Below are 27,360 nucleotides of genomic sequence, written 5' to 3' on the forward strand. Positions count from 1 at the left end.
TGAGCTTTTTAGTTGCTTCACTGAGGCAGATGAACATAAAGTGATTTGTCTGAAGTGATTTAATGTTACTATTTCTGTAGTTCCCATCTCTATAGAAGCTGGGTACCAGCACACAAGTTCAGGTACTCTTTTAGAAACATAGGAATTGGCATTCTGGATAAGACCAATGGTTCATTCACCTTAATATCCTGTCTTACTACTTTTGCCATCATCCAAATTTTGACATGTAGGTCACTTTAATACTTAACAGCCAATAATTGACATAAATAATGCATTCTGCAGTCAGAAACAAAGAAATCACTTGTTTAACTATCATTAGTTATTTTTGTTGTACACGTATTTGTCCAGAATATTACTGAATCTCAACAATAATGCCTGAGTAACATTCTGCATCAGTGAGTTCTCCATGCTCATTATTGATGTTCTTTCATTTAAAAAATAAGTACATTGGCCCAATAGAAATCCAAAGTCAATACATTAATGGATATGGACAATAGCTACTGACACAGTCTAGTACCAGAACAGTTACCAGCCATATGTGATGATATTATGGCTCAGAGAGTCTAAAAATTGCACATCAACAGAGTTCAAACTTAGAAAACTATTTTCAGTTCAGTTTGGAGTATAGACTTTATTTCAGGTCCTCTGCTGGTAAGTAGTTGCACTTACTTTGCAATTGAGCACAGATGGAAAGCATGAAGGAACTATTTTCTAAAAGACACACAAAGTTAACTTGAGCAATATTTTAAAACAACTTATAGTTACTTCTTTGCTTTTTCACTTGTTTATTAAACAGTCAGGAGCCTTGTCTCCTGACTGGACTTCCTGGACGGACAACCCTGACTTGCAGCCTTGCCTTGTCTGAGGCTGTTGACAGAACCTGTTGCCACTCCAGTCCTCCTCATGCACAGTGGGACGGCGCTGTGCGTGGTGAGACTCTCCCTGCGCTGTGGTCACCCTCCACTCTGGGCTCGTTTTCTCTCGTGGAGCAGGCCCCCTCTTGCCGCTCCCTGATGGACAGGTCTCAAGTGAGATGACTTCTGTTTTTGCCAATAAACTTCTGGGAAATGAAAAGGGGGCTTAACATAAGCTTTCACTACTTAACTGAAAAAATGTGAGTCCTGAACTTTTAACAAAAGAGGAAAATATTCAATAATTGCTTTCTATAATGCTATGATTGCCTGAATAACTAACTGCTAATGCTATTCACTAGACTCAAAATCTTGCCTTTTTTGAAATTTAGAAGAGACAAGAAAGAATGAAAAATTTTCAAAAGAGATAATGCGAAGAATTATGTATTTTGATGCAAACATAATTTCATCCTTATTTCTAAATATTCACTGGAAATTCTTAGAGTTGAGATTTAGATAGTACAATTAACCATACGTGAGAGATTTTTTCATTTTTGACTAGTCCAAATTTTACAGAAATAATACTCAGTTAGAAGATGTACAGTAGTGACACTACTACATATACATATGATTACACCAATTAATTACCGTTTTGTATGGGCTTCTCTCGTTCAGTGTAAGCAATGTCAATAATTACCATTCATGACTGTGGCCACACATAGGGCTGAAACATTATGTTGCATACATACATGTTCTGAAATTTGACCTGTTACTCATTACCTCAAAACAGTCCGACTTTTACATAGCTTTGAATAAATTATTTTAAAATCTTTACAACAAAACAGATCATGACAGTATGGCATCTAACACTAATGGATATTAACAGAATTGAAGAGAATTAAAACCTACCCATTTAGACTGAGTCACTTAGATGAGTCAAGAAATTATTTAATGTAATTCAGGGTAGGCAGAATAAACCCATGCTAGCTGAGAATGTTTCTGAAAGATGTTTAAGCTTTTTGGTGAAGTTGAATATACTTGCTTTGCAGCTCTTGATGCTAGGTTGTGTAAAAGCAGAGTATATTGTAGGCACTCAAGCCTGATGAAATAGTTTATTACCCCAGACAGTTCCCTAAAACATAATTTTGTAGTTTTACTACCCTGATAAGAAAGTTATCTTACTTAGTAATGCAGCCTGAGAACAAGTGTGGAAAAGTTTTTTTAAATTTCAACCCGTCTATTTCAGCCTCACTTCACTGCCAGTGGTGTTTGAATCTTCAGTCCTCTCTTTACATCTGACACAGAGCGCCAGAAAATGGAAGAGATCTGTTTCAGTTGATAGGGAGAAAGAAGTATCTTGAGAAATAGCCTGCCAGTGTTTGACAGTTACATACAATGATGACATTTCATGGCTTCTCAAACCTTGTCCACAAATACAGTTGCACAGTTTCAGTTGAGCCAAATTAACAGCTTGATGGCAAAAGGTTTCATTGTCTCCTGTCTTCCCTGCTCAGTTAGTTTTCTGCCATTTTAGTAAGTTGAACTGGCAAACCATACAATCAAACAAGATGGTGCATGGAAAGCAGTAAAAGCATAAAACTGGGAATGGGAGAAGAGGACGAGGAACAAGGCTTCCCTTCACAGTAATAGTGATCTGTGCAATTAACTCAGGCCAGTGAATGATCAGGCTTTGACCAGGAATTAAAAAATATATACACCTTGGAAAAAATATATACATATCCAATAAAGTTGGAAAGGACTAAATATGTAAATATTCCTGCTTCACTGACACACTGGGCATTTGGCCCAATTTCAAGCTTTTAAATATTATTCAGCTGCTTCATATGTGACTTAGTTATTTAGCTGTTCCAACTTTTGCAAGTTTGGACAATTCAATCAATACAGTAAAAAGCTGCAAAATGCCAGCAATACTGCATGCACTATTTTGAAAGGATTTAGAAGGTTGGAGAGTAGGCACAACACTTTTAATTACAGCCTAATCAGACTGAATCTGTTCTGCTTTCTGGAAACATCTAGTTTGCATGAAGCATGCTCAGAAGTTAATACAGATATTAATATAATCATATTCGTACTCCATCTTATTTACATAATTAATCCTTCTTTGTAACACAATAATTAGGCTTACAGTAATGTAACACTGTAGTAAAAATAAAATTTCATCTTAGTGTTGCATAAAAATATAAGTCACTTCTCTTATTCTGATAGATTATGAAGCCATTAGAGTATACAAATGGAACTATTTTTCTTGCAAACTACCTCCACCCACTGATTATTTGATATAATACAGTAGGCCTTGAAAAATACAATTGCTTTCTGTTACTGGTGAATGAGAGTCTTTCCATAGCAAGTGAGGTGAGGGGGAGTCAAGTTTTCACAAGAGTTTCTACATCTGTGGTCACAAAGAAAACCTCCCAAATGTTAACTAAGTCAATGCCATCTTTTGAACCTGTATTCAGTCTGATGTATTGATTCAACGTTTTCCCAACTACCAGCAAAATAAAGATGGACAATTTTTGCTGCTGCTATTCAGGAGTACATGAGTAACAATGTACTAACACACTGTGTGTGTAACTAACACAGTTTTTCCATTATTTGTAAAAACTACGAACACTATGAAATACAAAGGAGGCCAAGAGCCAATGAGAAAGTCATTAAGCAGCTTAAACTGATCTAAATCTAGGCTGCTTAGGTCACATCCCTCCCCCGCCACACATTTCCACCCCCTTCCTTCGGTCATCACTAGTGTTTACAGAAGCAGGCGGTGTGCCAGTTCGAGGCAAAAAACACATCACTTTGTGGGGGGAATAGTTTTCCACCAGATCAACTCCGTGAACTGGTTTAAGCACAGCACTAGCAACAGTGCACAGGAGGGAGATGGGAACAAAACAGCTTGGAATTAAGAACAGTTGAAATTTGTGTGAAACTGTAACCTAATAAAGAACTGGAAGTTCTGGAGCTTATCCTCAGCTATATGAATCTTTTCATGTACTGATCAAACTCCAACATAAAAGAGGGTTGGATTGCTTTTCCCTACTGTTTCCGAGTATGTTCCAAATCCACGTTGCTCTTTCCGGGTTGGTTAGAAATCTTATTTATTAGTAGAAATTCATTCATGACCAATGCTTAACAGAAGCACAACGGTGACAGTGGCACCTCAATTCTAAATCCTCTAACCAGAGAAGATTAAGGACAGGATAAGAGGCAGACATCGCTTGTTTTCTAGCACATCAGAAGCAGGGAGGCGACTGAAGCAAGAAGAAGCAACTCCCCATAGTCAGAAGATTTCTTTGCAGATCACAGCAAAAAAAGCAAAGTGCTGCAAGTCCCATATGACAGATACACGCTAATGCTAGATACCATCACATCAGACATGAATGATTATTAGAAATCCAAGTTCCTAAAAAAGTGAGAACTCAGCTGCTCGCTAGTGCTGGCTTTTATACTCACAGGTTGGAAAAGCTAGGAGGTCAGTCTTTTTTATGCTGGTATTTATTAGGCACTCTGTAATTTCTTTATCTGTTAGTAGCACAGCACAATCAGAGCTTAATAAGCATATTTAATTTGCATGTTAGATGTTTTATGTCTTGGGTTGCAATTCTCTATGCTTTTCACTCACTCTAATGGTATCTGGAGCTTGGTCAGGCTACATGATAAGTGCAATTTTGAAATTTTTGTGAATTTTAAAGTTTTTGTGATTTGTTACTTTTCTTCTTTTGAGTAATATGACAGTCCTGATTTTTGCACTCCAACTTTGAGAGATTAAAAGAGTGGCTTATTTTAAAACTAATCTCTGGGCAAAGGTGAGCAAAATTGAAAAAAAAAATTATATGCACCTAAGCATTAGGGGGAAAAAAAACCACTAAGGGATAAAGAAACTATTACAAAATCAGGCTGCGACTACGTAAAGCTCACCTTTTCCTCATCCATAGCAAGCACACACTGCAGTCCTCAAACTGACGGTGGCCGGCCTGGGCTGTGTGACAGGGGCAGCACGCTCCCCACGTGCCCTGCATTAACTCTCTCTTCCTTAAACACCCGCCGTCAGGCAGCGAGGGGCTCCCGTTGCGGGGCGACCCGCGGGGCGCCCACCGCCGCCGCGCCCCGCCTCAGAGAGGCGGCGGGAGCCGGAGAAGCCGCTCTGCCCCCGGGGCGTGGCCGGGGCCTGGCCGCCTCCGCCCCGCTCCGGAGCCCCTAACAGGCGGGGGGAGGGGCGGGAAGCAGCGAAGAGACCCGCCCACCGGCTGACGCCACGGGAGCCGCGGCTCACGTGACAGGGACAGCCAATGGGGAGGCGGCGCCCCGGCTCCGCCGGGCGGGGGGTGGGGTAGGAGGAAGGGGGTGGGGGGAGGCCGAGGCCGGAGCCGCGGCCGTCGCCGAGGCGGAGGCGGGGAGGGGGGGGGGAAGCGGCAGCGCTAGCGCGGGGCGGGCGCAGCGCGGAGCGGGGCCGCGGGAGGCTGCGCCTCTGCGGCCGCGGCGCGTAACCGAGCGGCCATGCCGAATAAAAACAAGAAGGAGAAAGTGAGTCGGCCGGCGGCGGCGGCGGCGGCGGCGGGGGGGGAGGCCGGGCCGGGCCGGGCCGGGCCGGGCCGGGAGGCGGCAGGGCGCAGGCCCGGCGGGGAGGGGCCCGGGGCGCTCCGTGCCGGGGGGGGGGGGAAGGGTAGCGCCGCTCCGCTCCGCTCCGCTCCGCTCCGCCCCGCCCCGCCCCGCCGCTCCCCCCAGGCGGAAGCTGAGGGGGCGCCGGGGCCTGTAGCGGCGGGGGGGGGGGGGTCTGGGCCGGAGCAGGGTGCGGGGCCCCCGCGGGCGAGGCCGCGGCGATGCGGGAGGTCGGGGGGGAGGCTGCTGTGCGGGGCAGGTAGCTGAGCACGGTGCGGGAGGAAGGGCGAGCGGGAGGGGGTGTCTCTTAATTTGGGGCCAGCGCGAGCCGCTGGTGGCGGGGGAGGGGGCGTATCCGGGCAGAGCCGCCTCTCCTCCAGCCCTCGTCCCGGGAAGTTTCCCTGCCGCGGGGCTTTGGCTGTAGCTGAAGTTGCGCTTGGGGAGTCAGCGTAAGCGCTCAACGGGCGTTAATCAGCGCTCGAAATCTTTCCATCCGCTCCTCCTGCCGCGGGAAGGTGGCTGTTGTTTGGGCGTCGCTTTGCCTCAGTTTCCCTATGCGTCCCGCGGGGCGACTTGTCTGGCAGCCGCGAAAGGGTCTCGCGCAAGTAACGTCAGCAGAAAAGTTCGAAATCCAATATAAAGTCATCCGGATTGCACTTTATTTTATGTGATAGGCAATTAGCTGTCATGGGAATGAGCGAACATCAAAAGCAGTGAAGTATGTAGTCTGCCTGGTCCTGCTGCTATCCTGCCAGACCTTCCTCCGTTCAGTTGACTTCTGTCTGTCTTCTGACTTTTCAACGTCATTTTAAAATTGTGTGTTCGATTAGGTGTTGTGTTTTCTTCTTACTTTTCCCCGATATCCTTGTGTCTTTTGATATTAAGAACCTCAACACTTTTTTTTTTTTTTTTTTTTTTTGCTTTCCTGAGAATAACAGAAATATTTCAAAAATATGGCATGGATGAAGGATATAATTTAGATATAGTGCTGGAAGAGAGAATTTGACATGTAGACCTACTTCATGTACTAGAGTTTTTAGCCCCATTATAGTTGCTCAGAGGAAACACCTAGAACAGGCAAGATAATGAAGTGTAAAATGTGTACTGCGCTAATGCTTGTTTCAAAGCTAACTAAATATAACTGCTCCTGAGGCTAAAAACTAAAGACAGCAAGGCTCAGTTCTTAGGCATGGTTGAAATCACTTGCTTGCTTTGCCTCTACTTGTTTACCTATATAAAAGCCTTTCTTTATACACTTTACAGGTAGATTCTTGGAAATAAATAAAAAAAAATGCCAAAATCTTCTTGAAGGTGAAAAATGTTTAAAGTCACTTTGTAGAGACTGCTTTTTCAATATTAATGTTTTTCAGTGAAACAATATAATTTTCCTCTCATCATTTTTAATATTCTTAGCAAGTATCCAACTGATTTCTTGATGTGAAAGTCTAAGTCTTCTTTACAAAGTAACTGAGACTGCAAACCTTATTTTTTAGGAACCTGCAAAATCAGGCAAGAGCGGAAAAAGTGGCAAAGATGGGCAAGATAACCAAGAACATGAGGTAAATATTACTAAAATGTATACTTTATCCAGGCAAATGTGTGGTGACTTTTGAAGAGCATGTTGAGTTTGTCTAGACTGTTATAATTTTGACATGAATGATGACTGTGAGGAACATGGTTATAGAAATTCTGATGAAGTATTTGACAAAAAGTGTTTTAAGACTTTGGAGAAGATGCTTTTGAGGAAGATTAATTTTATTTAGAGTAATTTAGACCAAAGCAAACAAGGAAAATATTTCTTAGATATTTGTTTTCTGTTTGGTTATGAAGTGTTTCTTATCTGATTTTTCTAGTCTCACCATGAGGTTTTGGGCTTGTCTTTTAGTTGCTTATCACCATTTTTTTTAATCATTCTCCATAATTCACAGAGCTCTCTTCTCAAAATCTTGATGTTAGCATGTCAGTTAAATGTCAGTACCCTGATCCACATTGTCAGGAGACCTTAGGCTTAATCAAAGGCTGCTGACTTTTTTCTGTTGTGTGGTTCCTTTTTATAGCTATATACTGGAGTGTTCAATTTTTGACTAATTATTCTGTTGCTGCTTTTCTCAAACTTCTGTGTTGCTTTCTGCTTTGCTCACTAGCAAGGTAAGAAACTTCAAACTTTGAAGTAACTTCAAAGCGGTCAATTAAATTGTTGCTTACTCCCTTTCCCATGTTATCCGGAAACTCAGGATTTACTTCATTTGGAAATCTGCAGTGTTCAAGGGGATTCTGAAATTTCCTCTAAAGTGTTAATACCAACCTGTATATAAAATGCAGTGCTGAAAAGTTTGTGTAATTCAGCTTTTATACCATGTCTTTGTATTTAAAAATACATTTGAAAACAGTACTCTCATCCAAATATACCACTTTCCCCTCTCCCAAACAATTATATTTCCTACAAAAATTCTTTAATATAGGAATTTTACATTTGCTCTGTGGCCTTTGAATTTTTTTCTGATGCCCTTCACAATTTTTATTTATTTCTATGCAGAAGATATATATTACTGCCTGTTTATGAAATTATTACATCTTGTGAACTTTAGCATCTTGGAAAATTCAGGTAAAATGATGGTTGAATTTTGGTGGAGGGAACTAATACTCTAGCTACTGGAAAAGCCCTTAGAGTGAAATCAAAACTTCAGCAAAACAGAGAAGTTCATAATAAGCAGTATAACTAGATAAGCTTAATTGTGATGTATTTTGTCTTTGCAGTATATTGCTATGATGTTAAAAACAGTATTACTTCTTGACTGGAATTTCAGTTCCTATGCAATTATAAGGCTTGTCCTTATCGGTATCTTAGCTGGGCTTTTGTTGATTTACTTATGCTGGTGAGTTACAGGTTAGTGAAGCCAAAACTGATTTCTTCTGTCTTTTTGGTACTTTAACTATGAGAACTTTGCACACTATCATCATTTGTGGAGAGTTTTACATGTTAGCTGATAATGTATGTTTAGTTTTCTTCAGAATTTATTTCCATATTTGCAGATCTACCTTTATTTTCATGCTTTTTTTTTTGTACCTAAAATTTACCTAAAATGTGTAAGAGGTTAGTCTCAATAGGACGACACATTGCACACTCTTCCTGCATTTTTTTTTCTCTCTTCTAGTTGTCCTTTTGGTTAGAATTCTGAAGGCAAAGTATAGTTTCTTAGATTATCAATGATACTTTGTCATTTATGAGTAGGAGCAAAATGGGAAAAGGACTGGGGCATTGACGAGAATGTGAATGGCACATATAGTATGCTTGCAGTTCCCAGTGGGCATTATTTAGCCTCTAGACAATTTTAAAAACCTCAGTGCCTGACTCATTGACTTAATTAATAGAATAATTGCATACAAATAGTAGTATAGACTTTGCATTCCAATGTGGATGGCTGTAACCAAGATGTGTGTTCGTTGGTGTTTGTACATGCAGAAAGCAAGCTGTTTGTCAACAATGAAGACTAACAAATACAGAAATATATTCCTAATATATGCCAGAATATGTTTAAGATTATCTTAAAAGTGGGGGGTGTTTGTGTGCGTCTCTTTCTTTTAAAAGAGAAGGTTCTCTTAATGTTCCCTTCTACCTATGTTTTAGTATTTATAGTATGGCTTTTTAAAAAGCCCTAGACTACAAATAGGTTTGGAAATATACTGGTTTGTATTCTCTTTTTTCTCAAAATGAATTTAGTGTGTATGAAAAATGGCAGATTGCAAGGACTAGAAACTGTCTGCTGTTCAAAGAACAGAGACAACACAAGCAGCAGCGTCCCACAAATACTTTATTTATAGACACTTGTATAGCACTTAACTAAATTCATGATGCATTGGACTTGTGTAGATGAAAAAATGCAACAGGTTTTAGTTATTTATGACAATGAACAAATGTTTTTCATTTCTTGCAGTCAGGAAATGAGATTTAGGTTGAGTGAAGCTACTTCATAAAGCTACAAAGACAGTATGAACATGACTGAAAGTCAGATTTCTGGCATGCCAGGTAATGATGCCCATGCTGAAAGAGACTGAAAATGACTTAAGCTGATGTTTTTGTCAGTTTTTAAATAACAGATGCCTATAAGTGTGTACAAAAGTATTAAGAGTAGCTACAGCACATGCAAAGGCATTTAAGTCAGCAGATCATCTATTCAAATCCCAAGGAACTGAGTTGTAGTCATGTTTGAAAATGAGAGGTCCATCTTGCCCAGTTTTCTGTGTCTAGCATTGCTCCAAGCAGATGTTTTGGTGAGAAAATATGAGAGTGGAAAAGTAGATGATTCTTCTCACATTACTCATGTTTTGGTTACTACAAGTAATACAGAAAGATTAGATAAGATAGATAGACCACTGGTCCACATAACTTAGAATTTCCTCTCCATGTGCATCAGTAACAGATGCTGAAGAACAGTTTCAGAAACAGCAGATGCATAGTCTTTCATTCTTGTACAATTTTTTTAGTCTATGCTATTATGTAGCTTAAAAGCTTACTTGTGTGAGGCATTGTGTAAAATCGTTTTCAAATTATTAATCATTTTGTTGACTTCTTATACTGTCATCTGTAGATTTCTACCCCCTCCCTGCCTTATTTAATCTCCCCTAAGTGGGAGAGCTTCCATTCCTTTGACTTTTTTCCTTCCTTATTTTCACGTTCTGTTATCCTTTTTATGGTGGAGTTGCTGCCATGTCATGCATAGTGTGCAGTTCTGGTATGTTGTGAATCTGTATTGTAATGCAGTTTGTTTTTCTAAATCCAATTTCAAATTGTTCAATATTTGAACACTTAAGAAATGAGCTAATCTGATTAAGGAATTTAAATGAAATCAGTATCTCAAATTTCTGTGTGTGAACAAGGATAAAAATGCTTTAAGAAATGTGTATTCTCTAGGTTTTGGGAGGTTTTGTTAGAAGTTTATGTGTATATTTTGCATTTCAGACAGCTATGTATATGGGTGCTGAGTGTCATCTTCTTGAACTGATTAATTTCTATTTTAAACAAATCTGTATCTGAAGAACTGCTATTGTAAAATGCCCGGACAAATTCTTAGAACTAAGGCTACAGAATCGGGCATTTAAAAGCAATGGTAACTTCTTTTTTTTCCCCAAGTGTGTCATGAACACATTTTGTTTCTGTGTGTGTGTGAATAAGAGATTTTAAGTTAATGTGCTCACATGATGTGTTTCTGTATCTCTTGCCCTCCATGATGTGCACTGCAGATGGTGCCAGTTAATATTTTTAATCTTTACTTTCACATGTAGCCCTATGTGTTGTTCTTAACTGCTGCTAGTGAAAGCTTGGAGTTTGACTGAAGTCTTGGCAGAGGTGTGAATAGAAACAAATCCACTCATTTGACATTCACTTACCTTATTCATAAGACCTGTATTTCTGTCTTCTGTATTTCTGCCTTCCTGTTCTAGGGTGTATTCTGTGTGAGTGAAAGGGATGAGGGCTCTGTACGCAACAATCTTATTTGTAGTACAGTCTTGACTCGCACCCTGGCTGCAGTCGTTCTGTGCACTGAATGAGCCAGGAAGCAATACTTGATCCTACGTAACTGTATCATGAGAAGTCTCTGGTACTGAACTCTTCAGTTCTTGACTTTGCAACCTCAACTTTATTTTCAAAGAGCTATATCTTTTATAAATCTGAAACTTAAATCCTGAAAAAATTCAAATCTTTTTCCTACTTGAGCTAATGCTGTCATAAAAATGACTTACTTTGAGCCTACCAGTTTAGGGAAAGAGAGAAACGTAATTTGCTAATAGTTCCAGAGAGTATCTAGACAGCATAAATGTTGAAATTTGAAATAATTTTTGTGATGCTGTACACAAAAGCAATGTACATATTACGATATGACCCTTCAACCTTTGGCCCATCTGCTGCTACTCTCTATTTTTCATTCCATTTAAACTACATGTTTCTTCTCTGCCTATATCTGTTCCTTCTCTGCCTTCTATACTGCCTAAATAAAAATGATATTCCCTATACCTCTAATGCTGAGTGCCTAGCATTAGAGTGACTGCTAAAATAAGGAAAAATTCAGTCGTAGCTGACAGAGCAGTCTTTATGTCACCTGGAAGCCTCAGTCTTTGATGCAAGATCTCACTGTGCAAATACAGATATTGCAAAGAATCGAGATTACAAGTGTCTGTGTTTCTGTAAGTACGTGTTTATGTATATAAATATCAACTGTAGATATCAAGTTGGTCAGATTTACCTTGGAGGGATGGCAAAGCCAGCTGAGAGGGACAAATCATTTTTAGTTAAGTAAATGGGGAAAAAAAATACCCCAAATTTAGTACTGACTGATCTGAAATGCTTGAAGGAACTAATCAGGGTGTGGAATTTGTTGGGAAAGGGGAAGATGAAGAGGAAAGTTGTGAATATCTAACACATTCTTCTGCTGAGAGCTAGAAGTTCATTTAACCTTTGATAACTAAGCCAGAAAAAAAGTTGAAAGTATTTTTTTAAAAAGAGGCAGATCTTTCCTAGAAGATATGAAATTTGAAGTACTCTTCTATAATGGAAAGGTAGAAATATATACTTTTCTGTGCAGCCCAGATCTAACTTTAGCCTAAATGTATCTTGTAACTATCTGGCAACTAAGTAGTTGCCAGGATAGTTGAATATGTTCCTTAAAGTATAACCTCTTACTTCAGTAACTAGTCCAGGATATTAGTGCCTTTGAGTTGTGAACAAAGAAACATACGTGACTAAATCTGTTGTGTATTACTTTCCTCTGTGTGGGAGTAGTGTCTGATTCTGGTAAAATACTCTGGTTATTTCCCAATGCCCAAAACCTATTCTCAGAACATAAATCTCCAAGGAAAATGCCTGGGACTGGGTGTAGTTATGTGAACCCATAGTAATTTGTGGATGTACTCTCTAGTGTCTAACTTGCTCTTGCAGAAGTTATTTTATACACAAATAAGCTTTATTGTGGAGCCTGGTTTTGTCATAGGGGTGAGTATATCTCTTTCTTGAATTAAGACAGCAATAATTCATGGTCAGGTGCACCAGAGTCCATAGAAATGAGGTCTTCCCTTTCCTTTTTTTCATGATTAAACTAGTTTTAATTCTGTGTCTGTCTGAACCCAGATTGTTGCAGACCTCGCATGCTGGCCTCTCATTAACTTCTCTGTGGATTTCTTTAGGAAAAGGGGGCTTGGTACTAGTTAATGATTGTACAGAAATGTTACTCTTTTTCTCTCTTAAAAACAACTACATTTGAAGAAAATCAAGTGTTTCTTACAGTACTTTAACAAAGGTTTAATTTACCACTACAGGGGAAGAAAGTTAAAATTTTAACTCAGGCCCTTATTTCTGTCTGTATTGCTTGTTTGAATGCACGTGTTCAAAAACGTCTTGTACTTCTCACCCATGATACCTACTGTTACATGAAACGTGAGTTGGTTGGCTGTGGTATAGGGCACAGATGCATAATCAAAAACAGCTAGAAGGGCTCCAAAGCTTACCGTCTCTGAGTTGGAATATACTGAACCTGCAGGTAAATCACTAAATTGTTCCTATTCTTGCTTACTATTTTGCTTTTAAGTTGAAACTTAACTGATTGCATTGAAAGGGTATAGAAGCACTTGGACAATTCACTGTTTTGCTTCATCTAGGAGATGGAAGAGTTGGGAGTTGTTGTTAGCCTATTACTGCAGAAGGCAGTAATAGGTGATTGGGAGTGATAGCATCTTCTAGATCTAGCTGGACTGGTTTGGAAGACACAAAACTTCTAAACTGAAGGCTTTATTCAGTTTGAGTCTAGATGTTGGACAGTCTGTAATAGGGAAAGAGTACCATTCCCTTCAAGGAGATATTGGTTTGGTGACCTTCATAAAGAAGAACAGAAATCACAGCCCTTTCTTAAAGTTCTTCTGTCGCACAGAACAGCAAGTGGAAGACTAATGTGCTGTGACTACTATGTATATAGTCATTTCTTGTTTCCATGTGCTGCCCTGCTGCCCTCTTTCTAGTTTAAGGACTTTCTAAATACAAGCAAATCGAAATGTAATAAAATATAAATTGTGTTGGCCAGTTTTTTCTCCATGCAAGAAATTGCTTGATTTATTGACAGCATATGGTGCCAATGTCAGACTATAATCACTGTTGAAATCAATTTTAAATTTTTAAAAATTAAATAGCAGCCTTTGCCTTTCAGTAGTTTTATTAAACACAAGTGATAGCTTCCAGTACAGCAATTTTGTCAAGCTTTGTTTTCAGCGTTTATTTCAATTGCATGAAGGCTTTTTTCTTTATATACTAAGTTTCTAAGCTATCTAATACGGTGCTGATATTTTTCAGGAATGGTAGTGAAATTACAGAAACCTCTCTTTAATTGAACGTCTTTAAAATACTCTAGACAAAGTAAGATTCACCTCTCAAAGAATTTTATGAAGTGCCTATTGAGTTTTTGTGATCACCTTTCTGTTACCAGCCCAGGATACAGTGGGGAAAGACTATAAATATTCTCATAACTTCATTACTTTTTTTGTTGTTTATTCCTGGTTACATGTGCATACATGATCGCCTTTTCTTAAAAAACAAAACATCTACCCTGCTGTGGCTCTGACAGAATAGAAGTGGCACTGACAGTGTATGTCACTGCTGATTTATGTGGATTTCTGAGCAGAGATCATGAGAAAACATATCCTAATGATAAAATGAAAACTAGCGATGGACCACAGGAACTAAATCTCACACTTTTATTTTAACAAGTACTTCATGACTAATAGCATCGAAAGTTATTTAGAAAATTTAATGACTGCTTCCTTTGAGTCTATATTTTCTGTATGCTATTTCTTATTGATCTCATGTGTCCCTGTTTGGGATTTTCATTTCAAAGCCACTTAAGGTGTTAAACCAGTTATTAGTAATCCTGGCAAACAAATGTATCTGGTCTTATCTTGCAGAGGGTGCATAGAGACTAATGTATTTACAGTATCTAGTTCTTGAATAGACTTTTATTTCAGAATTTTTAAAGTTAAGTTTGAGCATCTTAGCACAGGTAGATAAGTTTTTATTAAGCAGCATGTTAATGACTACAGTAGAGGAGCATGAGGTACGGGAGGGAGGAATACCTTCCATGACCCCTTCCCCCCTCCCTGCCCCCCAGTTGTTGCTGTGCACTAGGACTGTTCCTAAATAATTTATGGAAATACCTTCTTGCCTAGAGCATTTTTTTAATCAGCTGAGACTATTCTGTTTTAATTGTTTGGTATGACAGTGTGTACTCTTATATGATTCAATATATGTATTTATTGTAACTTGCATAAAGCAGTTAGCATTTGAGCTCTGTCTCCCATTATTGTTGTCAAATGGCAGTTTCTGCCACTCAGTGGCACAGCATTTATTTTTAGCTGCACAGAGCTCAAGATATTTGTAAAACTGTTTCTACAAACACAGCAAAATCTTACTTTACCTCAAAGAATTATGTTTAGCGTATGTAGGGGAGGCTACACTGAACCCCACTGTTGCACCAAAGGTACACCTACTTCCACAGGCTGCCCTCCAGCCACTGTTATATAAGTTATTAATGTGAGCAGATACCTGAGGGCTGATACAACTTGCTTTATTAATAGAGCTTGGACAGCTGTGCTGTCCTGTGAGCAGGACTTGGACAGCTGCATTGTCCTGTGAGCAGGACAATCTGCCAAGAACTGACCACCTGGAACCACATCTTTGCTTTGTCTGAACCGCATCTTAGTTCCACCGGCTGAACAAAGCTTTGTCTTATGACTTGTGGTCATCACTGTCAGGTGTATCTATAGGTAAGGGAAGGAGACTTACTCTAGGAGAGACAGATACAAGTTACCACCTCCCTGGTTCTGGGACGCCTGACCAGGAAGCTCCTCAAGGTTGAGAGCCCAAATTGCTTGGTGGTACGTAGACTCTGCTTTATTTGCTAACTATGGATTGATCTTTCTCTTCCTCTGATATGTGAATAGCCTGTGCCTGTGAATTAATAAATTGTATCCTACTCATTGCTTACTTGTGTTTTGACATTGATTAAGCATAACAGCATAGGGTAGGATTTTTCTTTTGGACTTAATTTATGTATTGATGTTTCTACAACATAAAACAATGTTTTAAGGGTTTTGGTAGCGTTCCCTACCATGCTACTTGTTTGATTCTGCGGATTGTTTAAACCACAGCTATTTATGGAGTTTTTGGCTCTGAGGCTTCCCCTCCCCTCCCCCTGAGGTGTGCAGCCCTATAGAACAGGAATGGCTGATAGCCTGTAATGAAATATCCCCAGAGCACGCAAAGTTCAACAGACCAAAACAATAAGCTCTGTTTGTATATTGGATATGTCATGTAACAAACCTTGCCTGTACGCTATCTATTTCTTTGGTATGTGTTCAGAAATATGTTCCAGTGGGACTGATATGCTGAATAGCTGAAATTTCCGGAGTTAGTCTCGAGCACTAGGTAAAACTGATTTGGCAATTTGTCTTCCTTGATTTGGAAGAATAGAGATTTTCATATTGCAAAAGGAATTCTGATTTTTTTGAACAACTAATCCTCTGGATCACAGAATTTCCTTTAAATGGACAGTATTAGACCTATTTTTCAAAGCTTTCTAAGGCTGTTGTGTTTGCAATTTTATTTCTAACATTAGTAAAATCTGGACTTTAAATCAAACTAGCTGCATATCAAATCAGGATGGATTGACTTTTGTATGTAAATAAAGTCTGGGGGCTTTGGTGCTTCGTTATTTACTTTTTAAAAACTGATGTGCCAACTTAAATTATAATTTGAAATCTAATTTTTGTTTGTGGCTTGCAATTCTAATTTTCTTTTCTGAAGAGAAGTTTTTTTTAAAAAAAGTTGGTACAACCTCTGGAAAATAATTAAATGTAGCAAGTCAGTATACCTTTTAAGTGCTGTTTGCACCTATTTGCTGGCTAGAAAGATGCACTGTGTGCTACTTTTAAAGCAACTATATAGCTTGTTCATGTTTTTATGTCTCTCCATTATTTGCTATTTCTACTTTTTATTGACATTGTCTTTTTATATTTGGGAACTGGAACTTCCCCTTGCATCCAAAGCAAATATATATATATATATATATATATATAAGTACTGAAAAGATTAGCTTAATGGTGTGTTATGTACCCTTTTTGCTACACTTATAAAACTAATTGAATTGATGAAAGAAATACTCAATATTTTGCACCTAACACTACAAGTAGTTTTTTTTTTTGTTTGGTTTGTTTTGTTTTGTTCTTTTTCACCTAAAAAGAAGAGAGAACCAAAATGCTATGTCCTTCAGGTCCTTCATCAAGGATGACTGCTTGTATCCCATAGAGGAAGTGCAAGGTCTTTGATTTGCAATTTATTTTGATACTTGTTATCCTCTGCTTACTAATTATGCTTTTAAATTCTCTGGATCCTTCCTGAATGGAAACAGAACAATGAAGGGAAAGGTTTTTCTGATGAAAAGTAGTAAAGTGCCATTTGAAAAATGGATGTCAGCCGTTGCTCCACTGAAAACTGAGAACGTGTAATGCAACAAATGATATTATGCTATAATTCTCTTTTGTTTCAAACAGATCTTCTCAGTTTTTTTTAACAGTCCCTTAAATTTTAAGGGGACTCCGGTGTTCACGAATGTGTATGTAATACAGAATTATTAAAATAAAAATGTAATGGATTTTTTGGAGATAAAATAGTGCTTCAGGCTGATCAGAGAGAAATTACAAATGAAAATCAAGGATTAAAGTACATTAAGACAAGCCATCAATTATTCAGATCTTTCATCTCTATGTTTTGAAATCATATTTTGAACATTATTTTTATCTATTTTTAATCACATTTAGTTAACTGGTAGTTGCAGTGCTATGTGGGTAACAAAGGTAACAAATTTGACTTTTGTGGGTGAGGATTTGTTTTTCTTTTTTTAAATGTTACCCTGCTACTTGTAGTGGTTTTTTAGTAAACACAAAACGGCACAAATACACTGACAGTCTAGGCCTGGCTATCCTGATTATCATGCTGATAGTAAGTTCCCATGCAACCTCAGAGTGCAGACTTGATCACTGACTAAAAAGAATCAAATATCATTCATCAATGAAGTAAACGAGTTAAAACAAAAAATTTCAAGGAGTAAATGGAAACCAAGCCTTATGCTAACAAAGTTTAGCTCTGAAGTCAAACAAAGGATGTCAAACTAGAGTGCAAGAATGTCAAGGATGTAGCAGGCTAAGCTGAGACATCTTTGGCTGTTGTCAGGATTGATTTGATGTGTTCCACATCAAGCGTGTTGCCAAAAGCTAGGATAAAACAATTCCTTAGAAGATGAAACTTGAGCTGTGTATGTAAGCAACTAACAGGAAATGCAAGCAAAGCTTTGTGTCATGAAAAGTAAGTGTTGGTAAGAAAAGGAAAAGAGCTTTAGCAAGTTGATCAGTCTTTTAAAATGGCCTGTGACTATAAAACCTGCAATGGTGCACTCCTCACTGCGAAAGAGGGAGAGATTTCATTCTTAGTAGGGAACTCTACAATCATTACTTGATGCAATTTGAACTCAGAGTCCTGTCAAACAAAGCATTAATGGAACTCTATAGTTAGGCATCAAAAACAGCTAGCAGTAACATCTCTATAGATAAATGCAAAGTCAGTTGCTAAACAGGTACCACGAAGTCAGTCAGTATTTGCTTTGTCATGCTATCATGTCATGTGTCACGTTATGACACATGTGCCAAAATATGTAAACTTTGTCATTACCACCTAGCTGAAAAGTTAGTCTCTTTATCTTTACAGTGACATGAATCCTAAAAGCTTGAGGTTGCACCTCTTGCCATCTTAATAAATAGAAGCATAATAGATTATGCTGTGATAACCACTGTAGTATCCTGTGCCTTTCAGACACTGAAAGATTCTTTAATGAAAGAATAAAAAACATACTTGCTAGCAAAGCAGCTGAAAATGTCATTATAGTATGCCAATCCAGGTGCCATTCTGTTGCGGGTGTGGAGAAGTACAATAGAAATCTGAATATGTTCTGTGTTAGCCCAGCAAAAGCCTTCAGCACTGTCAGCCAGATCTTTAGAGTTTCCACCACAAAATAGCTGTTCAAACAATCTTGTGGCTGTGAAACTAGTGAACAATAATGGCATTGTGGCAAGAATCCTCAAAGAAGAACCTCAGAACTATTTACTGTCAAAAATGGTACCCAGAAAGCATGCTGACTTTCTTGCTTTTCTTAACTTCTGTTTATGGAGCAGTACCCCTTTTTGTACAGCTAAGTGATTAAGAATCTATATCCAGATGTGTATAGTTGTATTGAGTCTCTGTTGATTGAAAATACTTAAAAGTCATAGCTGATTGCTGCACAACAAACTCCTTGCGAGTAGTTGTGTGCTACTTGCATGAACTAGAAGAAACATAAATTATTGCAGGCTGTCTTGGTAACTCTGCCAAGCAATTTGTCTTGAACACCATAATAAAGAAAGTTTGTTCTAACATTGTCCTGTTGGAAAGCATGTTGAACTGCTGACGTTAACAATGCAGCATTGAATCAGTGGACAAACACTGCTATCCTGGTAGCATGCTCTTGAACACTATGGTGAAGGAAATCGTGAGGAGAAAACAGACTTGATGCAGCTATTGTAAAATCATAGTAGTGTCTCTGGAATGGAGTGTGTGACTTCAAACAAAAGTAAATATATTCTGTAGTTGTCATCCTTCTTTTGTGTTGTTATGAATCATGGAAAATTCAGACATTATCACATATCTCAGAGTTGCATGTGTAGCAAAAGTGTTCTTTGTATAGCAAAAGAAGAGCTGATGTCTTAAAACACTACCAAACAACTGGAATCTTGAAGCAGTCAGTGTAGCTGAGCCTGCGTGAATATTTTGATAGGGAAATATGTTGGATAAGTTAATTCAAAGCTATTATCTGTAACTAAATTATGATAGCAACTTGACTAGAGAAAAAATTAAAGGTACTAGTAACATATGCCTTCAGTTGTTTCAAGATGTGTTATGTGGTGCTCATTTTAGGCTAAATGTCATGGCAGACTATCTTCCACTGTGGTCTGAGAACAGGTACTGTTGATACTGTTGAAGTCCAAGAGCAGCCCTAAGAGCCCCACTGAATAAAGGAGGCACTAAAGAATATGCTTGTAGTAAATACAGGAAGGAAGGGAGGGAACTAGTCCTCTTCTGCCCTAACGGAGGAGAATATGGCACCTTAAGAATTATTGGGACCCACCTGAAAGATTAAGGACAGCCTACCTTACCCCTATTGATTATAATGAAAAGTTAAGTGTGAATACTAAATACTCTGAACATACGCAGCACAACTGTTCACCTACAGGGTGTAGCTTCAAAGTAACGTGTTGTCACCAGAAGATGACTGTGTGTATAAGGGGTCATATTGTGTGATTGCAGTGGTGACTGATAAAGAACAATAATATATGGTACTTTTAGGAGGCGTATGTCTGTTCTGCATGGAGTTTAGGATGAAATGTCCTGTCATTGCCAGGCAATTGCAGTAAACATTACTGAATGGAATTGGGATTCCATTAGGTATTCATGCATTCCATGCAATTCCATCAGTTGTGTTTTGATTCAGGCTAGCAAGCTACTATGTCAAAATTGCTTGATCCTGCAAGAACTGAAAGACATCCATTGAGGATTTGGAACATCTGAAGCTTTGTGATGGCATGGTGGTGTTTTGTGTGGGGGGATTTCAGTACTGTTGCCTCAGTCCCAAAATGCTTGATTGCTGCTGGGCTACATGCCAAATATGGTCCTCCCTGGGCCCTCCCTCAGAGCAGTCAACCAAGATCCACAAAGGGGAGAGCAGATATTTTATCAGCTCCAAGGCTGAGTTTGAGATTCTTGGAGGGTTCAGAGACGTTCATGCTTCTTTGACGTTAGTGCAGTAGGGAAGAACTGAATATAAGGCTCTGTTTAGATCTTAACTGCTCTTCACTCATTTTGACTCTTTGATCTTTCATTTTCACTCTCACCTCAAGAGATTAAGGAAAGCTCAACCTTTCAGCCTGATCACTTTAATTATGTATTTGGCCTCAACCTCTTAGCCAGTTTATTTAAATTACATACTGGCCCTCACGCATTTTTGAAAATTAAGTTGTAAATGTCACTTTCACATTTTCTCCTGTTGGTCATTTATATTTAGTGAATTATATTTCAGTTTTCAGTTTTATTTTTGTAAATAATTGTTTTAGTCTCAGAAGGGGCTTTGAAAATGTTCTGGATGATACCTGTCTTAGCAAGAAACGAGCTCTTCTGAGTGCTGTAGATTGGACCTCCATTTATCATAATGAAAAATAATTCTGTAGAGGCTACTTACTGTACTAAAATAAAAAGAGAGGGATCTCTTTGCATTAATATAAACATTCTTCTGTTCTCAGGCTCAAAATAATGAGTCCCAAGAGCATTCTGGTACTATACCAGAAATGGTATTGGTTTGCCTCTCTCAGAACACTTGCCTTTCTATTGCATATGACTTTTTTTTTTTTTTTTTTTTTTTGCATTTCACTGACAGCTTGAGGTTCATCTATCTTTTTTTTTCCTCCGAATTCTGTTCTTTTTATCAGAGTTCTTGCTAGTATGTGGCTTGCTGCTTCCATCCTGGGTTACATGCTGATAACAAGCTTAAATTCAGGGATGATACTCCTTCTACATGAAAGAAATTTGCAGGTGTATGTTAGGCTCCTTTGCATCAAGAAACAGTGTAGGTTACTGACTAGCACCATGTTTTCTTGCCTCAGCTAGAGGAAGGGAAAGAGTATCTCTTGCTCTGTTCTAGGAGGTGGTCTGTTTTTGACTGGTACGTGAGACATCCAGTTTTTTAAATCTTGAATGGCAGATGCATTTGGTGATTTTATTATCATCTTCAAATCCTTACCTTTCTCGGTCCAGTTCAGAGCCTGCTGCTTTAATATAGAGCAACCACTCTAGATTTGGATTAGGAACCCTCTTGATACTGTGGAGCAGAAAGCTTTGGATACTTTGGTGTAATTCAATTACTACAGAGTGTGCTTTGAAAGGTAAGTTCTTTTGGCTGCCCGTGTTTGGTCAAGGTAGCTTGAGTAACAGGGCCTCTGGGAGGAACTGAGTCTTCTGGGAGACTTTTTGACATGAGATGCATGGTGGATCCTCTTTCCTGGTGTCACTAACCTGGCTTACATGTCTTAGATTGCTTTTGGCAAAAGAATTGGCTTTTAGTCTGATTTTGGCTATCCAAAGTGGCTAAACTGTCAACATGAAGTTCTTGGTTCTATTCTTTTCTACTTCTTATTCTTGTTCTTATTATTAACCATTTATTTGCCTGAGCAGAAGGAGTTAGGGTTATCTTTTGGGAAGTGGTTTATGCCTAGCATTTGTCCTGTTGATGGGAAGTGATATGGAGGTTAGAGCTGCTTGAAGTAAAAACCATCATGTTTGAAGATGATAGACTTGAATTCAAAAAGAAAAAAATCTAACTTTGCTCAAAACAATGATACTAAGAACGGGGAAAATGGCTCATTCTGCTTGATGCACAAGGACTCATAAGAAGGGATACAGGAGTATCTATCTTGAACTCTCATTACTGACAAGAGACCACCTCCTCTACTCTACTACTTCACTGTTCACACTCTTGAATTCATTTTAGGTCTATTCAAGAGAATCAAATAACAAACTATTTTTTGATTGTTGTTAAAGGCATGCCTTTAAAAATCAAAAGGTCACTGGTCTTGTTTGTCTTAGTTGAAATGTGTAAAGGTCTAGCTTTTAAAACCAACTGATCAAAAATCTGAGTGCTTGTTTTTTTTAATTATGTTCTGAAGAAACACAGTCTCAGTCTGATGGTTTCCAAAGTAATGTGTACACATTTTAAGGATAGATCAGTCAGTTCTCGAGTCCAATGTGTCTACAGCTATATTTGAGTAGGAGGGAGTTGTTTGTCAGAAGGAAGGGGAAGAGCAGCTGGAAGTGAATATAATTCATAATAACATATCTTTAGTTTGACTGTTTTGCTGTTGAGTAAGTTGATTTGTTCACTGGTTTAGCCCATCAGTTATTCTCGGCAGATATGGTTTCTGAAGTACTTGTGACTTGGCATTGGGAGGAAGCTGAATTTAGCTCTTCTATCTAAAGGGATGAACACTGTACCTTTTTAAAAAGGTTTGGTATGTTACCTTGAAATCTTTGTAAGTGCATACACAGAATTGTTAATCTGAACCCGTTTTCTTGGTAGTCTGAGGTGGATTTGTAACTTGCTAATATGGCTCATCAGAGGTGAGGGGGTGTTTAGATTAGGTTGCTGGGTTGTGTGATTTAAGTTGATTAAGTCACTTTTTCCAGGTGCTCTTCTCTCTGGAGTTGGTTACCTGACAGTTTTAGAGCAAGGTTCTCCCTTGATAGCAGTGTAGTGTCACTTGCAGAGGTCATCATTTATGGCTATGTACTAGTAGTATTTCAATAATAATAAACTGTAGTGCTATTTCAGCCAGTTTCTGATATGCGCTGGCTGAATGGTTGAGGCATGACTTAAAAAGCAGAGATAACCATAGTTGGTAGTAGAAAGAAGAAGAAAATCTATTGGATACACTGACCAGTGAGTGATTTCAGGGCTAGAATTACGCTGGAGTCTTCCCTGCTAGATAGCGGAGTTGCCATGGCAACAAAAATGCTTGCAACACTTTAATTAGAAATGTTACCCATCTCTTAAATAAGCACTTTTAGCTAATTTTAGAACGTGCCTGCAATTTAAAATACTTGGTTCCCTGAAATGTGTGCTACCTTAGAATACCACAGTATGTTTAGCGTGCAGGCACATGTGTCCAACTGTTATTTCAAATTTGAGAATTTGCTGGGGAGTAGAGGAAACAGGAAAGTAAGTTTTCCTGTTTCGAGAAATGAACAACAAACAGGTGGCAGTGGAAGCTGTCCAGTTTGGGGGGGAGGGGAAAGGGAGAAAATGCATTAAATTCAGGCAAAGTGTTGAAAGTATAGAATCCTATGTAACAATAATGTTTATAATACTTCATAATTAGCTTTTGCTGTCTAATACATGGCAAATCATCATTCCTTATTTTTAGTGCTGTTTTCCTTTCTGCTTAGCCTCCCTATAATTTTTAGAATGCTTTTTGTTTTTTTGATGAACTTTACCTCATATCACTTGTATTTCAGCAAAAAGACTGTTAAGCATTTAATGTTTGAAATTTTTAAAAATAAATACACTGAAAAATGCAAAATAGTAGATTTTATTTGTCTGTAAATATTTTTAACTTGCCGATATATGCCATTTTTACTGAAACATCCTTGTATGTCTTTTGGAGTTTAAAACTTGTGCACAGTGCATTGACTTTTTTCCTTATTTATTCTAAAAGGCTGTAAGCGTTTTTGCTGTTACACTGGTAAATGTGCAAAATGGTAATCTTGTGTATTTTGTTTTTACAAACAAGTTGCAAAAAGGTAACAAAAAACTAAATGTTGCTTTCAGTCATATCTTCAATGTGTTAAGTACAGTGTACGTAATATAATACAATTTTTAACCTATTCTTAAAGCATGTCTATTTCTCACTTACAGAGTACTTTCTGCTAGAACAAGTTTTGACTAAAATGACTCTGTTAGTGAATCTAAAGGTATATAAATCTGTACGGTTATGTAGGGTAGCATTTCCTTCTGTGCTGAATGTGTGTGTTCACAGACCATATGGAAGTTGCTGATGGATAAGCTATTCTGAAAATTCTTTTCAGAATGTAAGGTAGAAAAAAGTCACTTCTGCTGTTTTAGTCATATCCCAGTGAAAATGCAACTGATGTTAGTTCATACAGGAATGAAACACTACTTTTCTAACTACTATACTTAATGAAACCAATTGAAGTCATTCAAACTGCTGAAGTAGCAGCATTATAACCTGACTTCTATCCTGAATCTCGTTCCCGTCTGAACAGACAAATGCTGATTTCTTCTTACTATTTCATATCATATGTGGACCTACTGAGAAGGAGAATATGGTATTTCCTCTAAAAGAAAAGTGCTAAGGTGTATTTTCAGATATGTGTGCTTCAGTGTACAATAGTTCGCAAAGCTTAGTCTTCTACAGCTTTTTGAGATCCTGTAAAAGAATTGAAATGCTTAAGTAATATTTTTCAGCTAAATCAGTTGTTTCTATAGTCTTAAAGAATGGCTCACTCAGATGTTTTATCTTTCTTGTAAAGAACCTCTCAAAATCATTCGTAATAAAAACAGGTATTTTAAGCCTACTTTAAGCCTGCTTTTCCTACTTCATAAAAGGAATGAGGAAAGCAATATCACAAGTCCTGCAGGCTTTCGTTAATTTGTGTTTTATTCAGCTTGTGGGGGAGAGACACCACTGTCAAGTATAGTTTAGGAAATGCAGCAAACTCTGCAAACCTGTGGGTGGGAAACATTTTTCTGATTTTATGTTATTTAATTTGTTCTTCCAGAGGTACAGTGATGAATAGGACAGTAAAAGTAACCTGCTCTGAATAGGCAGTAAACTGCCACAAATCCTTTGTGTACGTTTTGGAAGCTGTTGAAGCATCTAAAATGTTCTGTTCACTATAATGATGAGAACCATTCCTTTAACTTCGTATTACATCAAAGCCTGAATGCTCTAGCCAAGGTTAAGACTGGCAGCGATGCACAGGGCAAACAGGCAGTGAGAGGTGCACCTGCTGTAAATGGGTAAGAACCTGATCCCTTTGAAGTGGAAGTTAGATAGCAAATACCTTGGAGATTTGGACATCTCAGGCAAATTGAGAGTAACTGAGAAAATACATTATTTGAAAATATCTCTTCAGTTGGCAGGTATTTGGCTAGTGCATGTAACAGAATGGTCTGTTGCCACCTAAGGAGAGTTATGGTACAGAAACCACTGAAAACCATGAACGGAAGAATGGATAGCTGTATGGTCAGAGGATGAGGATTAGAGCAATGCAGTTAAACTTATTTTGCTTAAAATGTTTTTTGTTACAGAAATTTTAGGTTCTCTCATGACAAGTTCAATTCTAATTAACTCTTTTTGTTCTTTTAATAGGTGTCAAACAAAAAATCAAACAGTGCTCCTCCCCCAGCACAGCTATCTAAAATCAAAGTACCAGCACCACAAACAGTACTGAAGAAGGAAAAGCGTCAGAGTTCTTCAAGGTTTAATGTTAGCAATAATAGGGAGCTTCAAAAACTGCCAGCTTTAAAAGGTATGGGTTGTTTTGTTTGTTTTGACTGTTTTTTTTTTTTTTTTTTTTTTGAATTAGAGTGACTTTTGTGGGAGATTTTGGGCATGAGGTAGAGAAGCATCTCAACTAGATACTTTTTATATCTGAAAAAATATGCATATGTGTATTAAAATATGCACACAAACTTGCTCATGCTAGCATACTTGCACTTTTTTTTTTTTTTTTTTTAATTTCACTCCTTATATGAGAACTTCAGTGTGTTGCCTTCTTGGCAATCCGCATAGGAATTACTTAAGTATCTTCAGCCCAAAGAGTTTATGGGGAGGGAAATTCGCTCATCTTGAACGGAAGCAGAATATTTGAACTCTATATGGAAAATATGTTGCTATGGAGAGGCTTAGGGTTCAGATGAACCTAGAAGGTAGACTGTATGTTGTCCTCTGCCGTGAAACATCAGTCGTGTCCTCAAATGCTCAAAACCTACACAGTTTGTGCTGAGACATCTCTTGGCATTAAGTATGGTCTCTTGTTATTTACTGGTCTGGAATTCCTGAATATGGGTCAAACACTGTCTTTTAGATGAAAGTAAGTGTGGTTTTTTTTTTTTTTTTTTTCCTCAGTTTTAAGATTTTGATCTTCTTTTACCAAATCCTGTGAAGAAATGCTGATAGGCCTTTTCATACTAGCATAGATCTTGTCTTTTCTTTTCTTTTTTACCAGTGTCTGTGTTGTATAGGTACATGCTAACGTAGTGCATTTATGGTAGCTTTTAGCAGTGTTGGAGCAGAATTTTCCAAAGGTTGTCAGATGTGCTGATCTACCGATTATGAACAACTAATTTGCTGCTTAAAAAAAAGAGAAAACTCCTAAAAACTCTGAGGTATATTGTAAAGAGTATTTCAGTAGTTTGAAACAACATATTTAAATGTCAATAACCTACTTGGATTACTGAGAACGCTGTTGGTCGATCTCGCTTTTGTCCTAATACGTACATAGATATATGACTTGACATGCATTCAGTGTGTTGAGTGAAACTGGGAAGTTTTCTTTTAAGCCAGAAATGTGTTCTTAATGTCTGAGTCTGGACAAGAATTAAAGTGACCTGGCAGACTGTAATTCAGAAGACTGAGATGATTAAAACACATTTGACTTGAGTGAGGAGTTAGGAATATAGCAGTCTTTTGGCTTAGCTGTGTTAAACCAGTTTCTAGCTTCTGAACTCCAGTTACTGATAATGGGTAGCTATATATAAATGGCTGCAGTAACTGGGAAATCTTTCTTTTATCTCCAGTTGGCACGGAGATTGTGCATTTTCCTCAAATGTTGGCTTGATTACTGTGTGTGATGTGACATACCTTACATGAGACTCTTTTAAACACAGTATATAGAATTGGGCTGTTTTCTTGTTCTGTATTAGATCAATGTAATGTGTAGGCTCTAAGTGGCCTGGAGCACAGCTGTGGTAACCACCTTGTGGTCAGTGGATCCCTTGAAATACAGGAATGGGGGAGAAGCCAAAATGGTTCTCATCAAGGGTTTTTATTTAGGAATATTCTACCTCTTGCTCAGAAACAGTGTCAGTTTTTGGTCTTCAGGCATGCTGCTAGCTTTTTCTTGGGCGTTGCACGAAAGTGCTGATGATAAGTTCTGGAAATACCAGTCTATTTCCCCTTTTTGCTTGTATTAGTTTGATATGAT

The 27,360-nt window shown here is 38.2% G+C and overlaps 1 protein-coding gene and 1 long non-coding RNA gene across 3 annotated transcripts in view; one reads left to right on the top strand and one right to left on the bottom strand.

Annotated features, from left to right (window-relative positions):
• The window catches only part of LOC134141171 (uncharacterized), a 51,091-nt gene extending 46,086 nt beyond the window's left edge, over window positions 1-5,005 (bottom strand). For both annotated transcript variants that reach the window (XR_009958552.1, XR_009958551.1), the window contains exon 1: window positions 4,785-5,005. This is a non-coding gene — a long non-coding RNA (uncharacterized LOC134141171). The remainder of the gene's footprint in view (window positions 1-4,784) is intronic.
• A 273-nt stretch (window positions 5,006-5,278) lies between these two features.
• Window positions 5,279-27,360, top strand: part of PPP2R5C (protein phosphatase 2 regulatory subunit B'gamma) — an 82,366-nt gene continuing 60,284 nt past the window's right edge. Inside the window, exons 1-3 of the mRNA XM_062576700.1 lie at window positions 5,279-5,390; window positions 6,959-7,024; window positions 25,524-25,683. Coding sequence (XP_062432684.1) covers window positions 5,364-5,390; window positions 6,959-7,024; window positions 25,524-25,683 — 253 coding nt within the window. The 5' untranslated portion in view covers window positions 5,279-5,363. The remainder of the gene's footprint in view (window positions 5,391-6,958; window positions 7,025-25,523; window positions 25,684-27,360) is intronic.

Source organism: Rhea pennata, chromosome 5, assembly GCF_028389875.1.
Source record: "Rhea pennata isolate bPtePen1 chromosome 5, bPtePen1.pri, whole genome shotgun sequence".
Classification (NCBI taxonomy): Eukaryota; Metazoa; Chordata; class Aves; order Rheiformes; family Rheidae; genus Rhea; species Rhea pennata.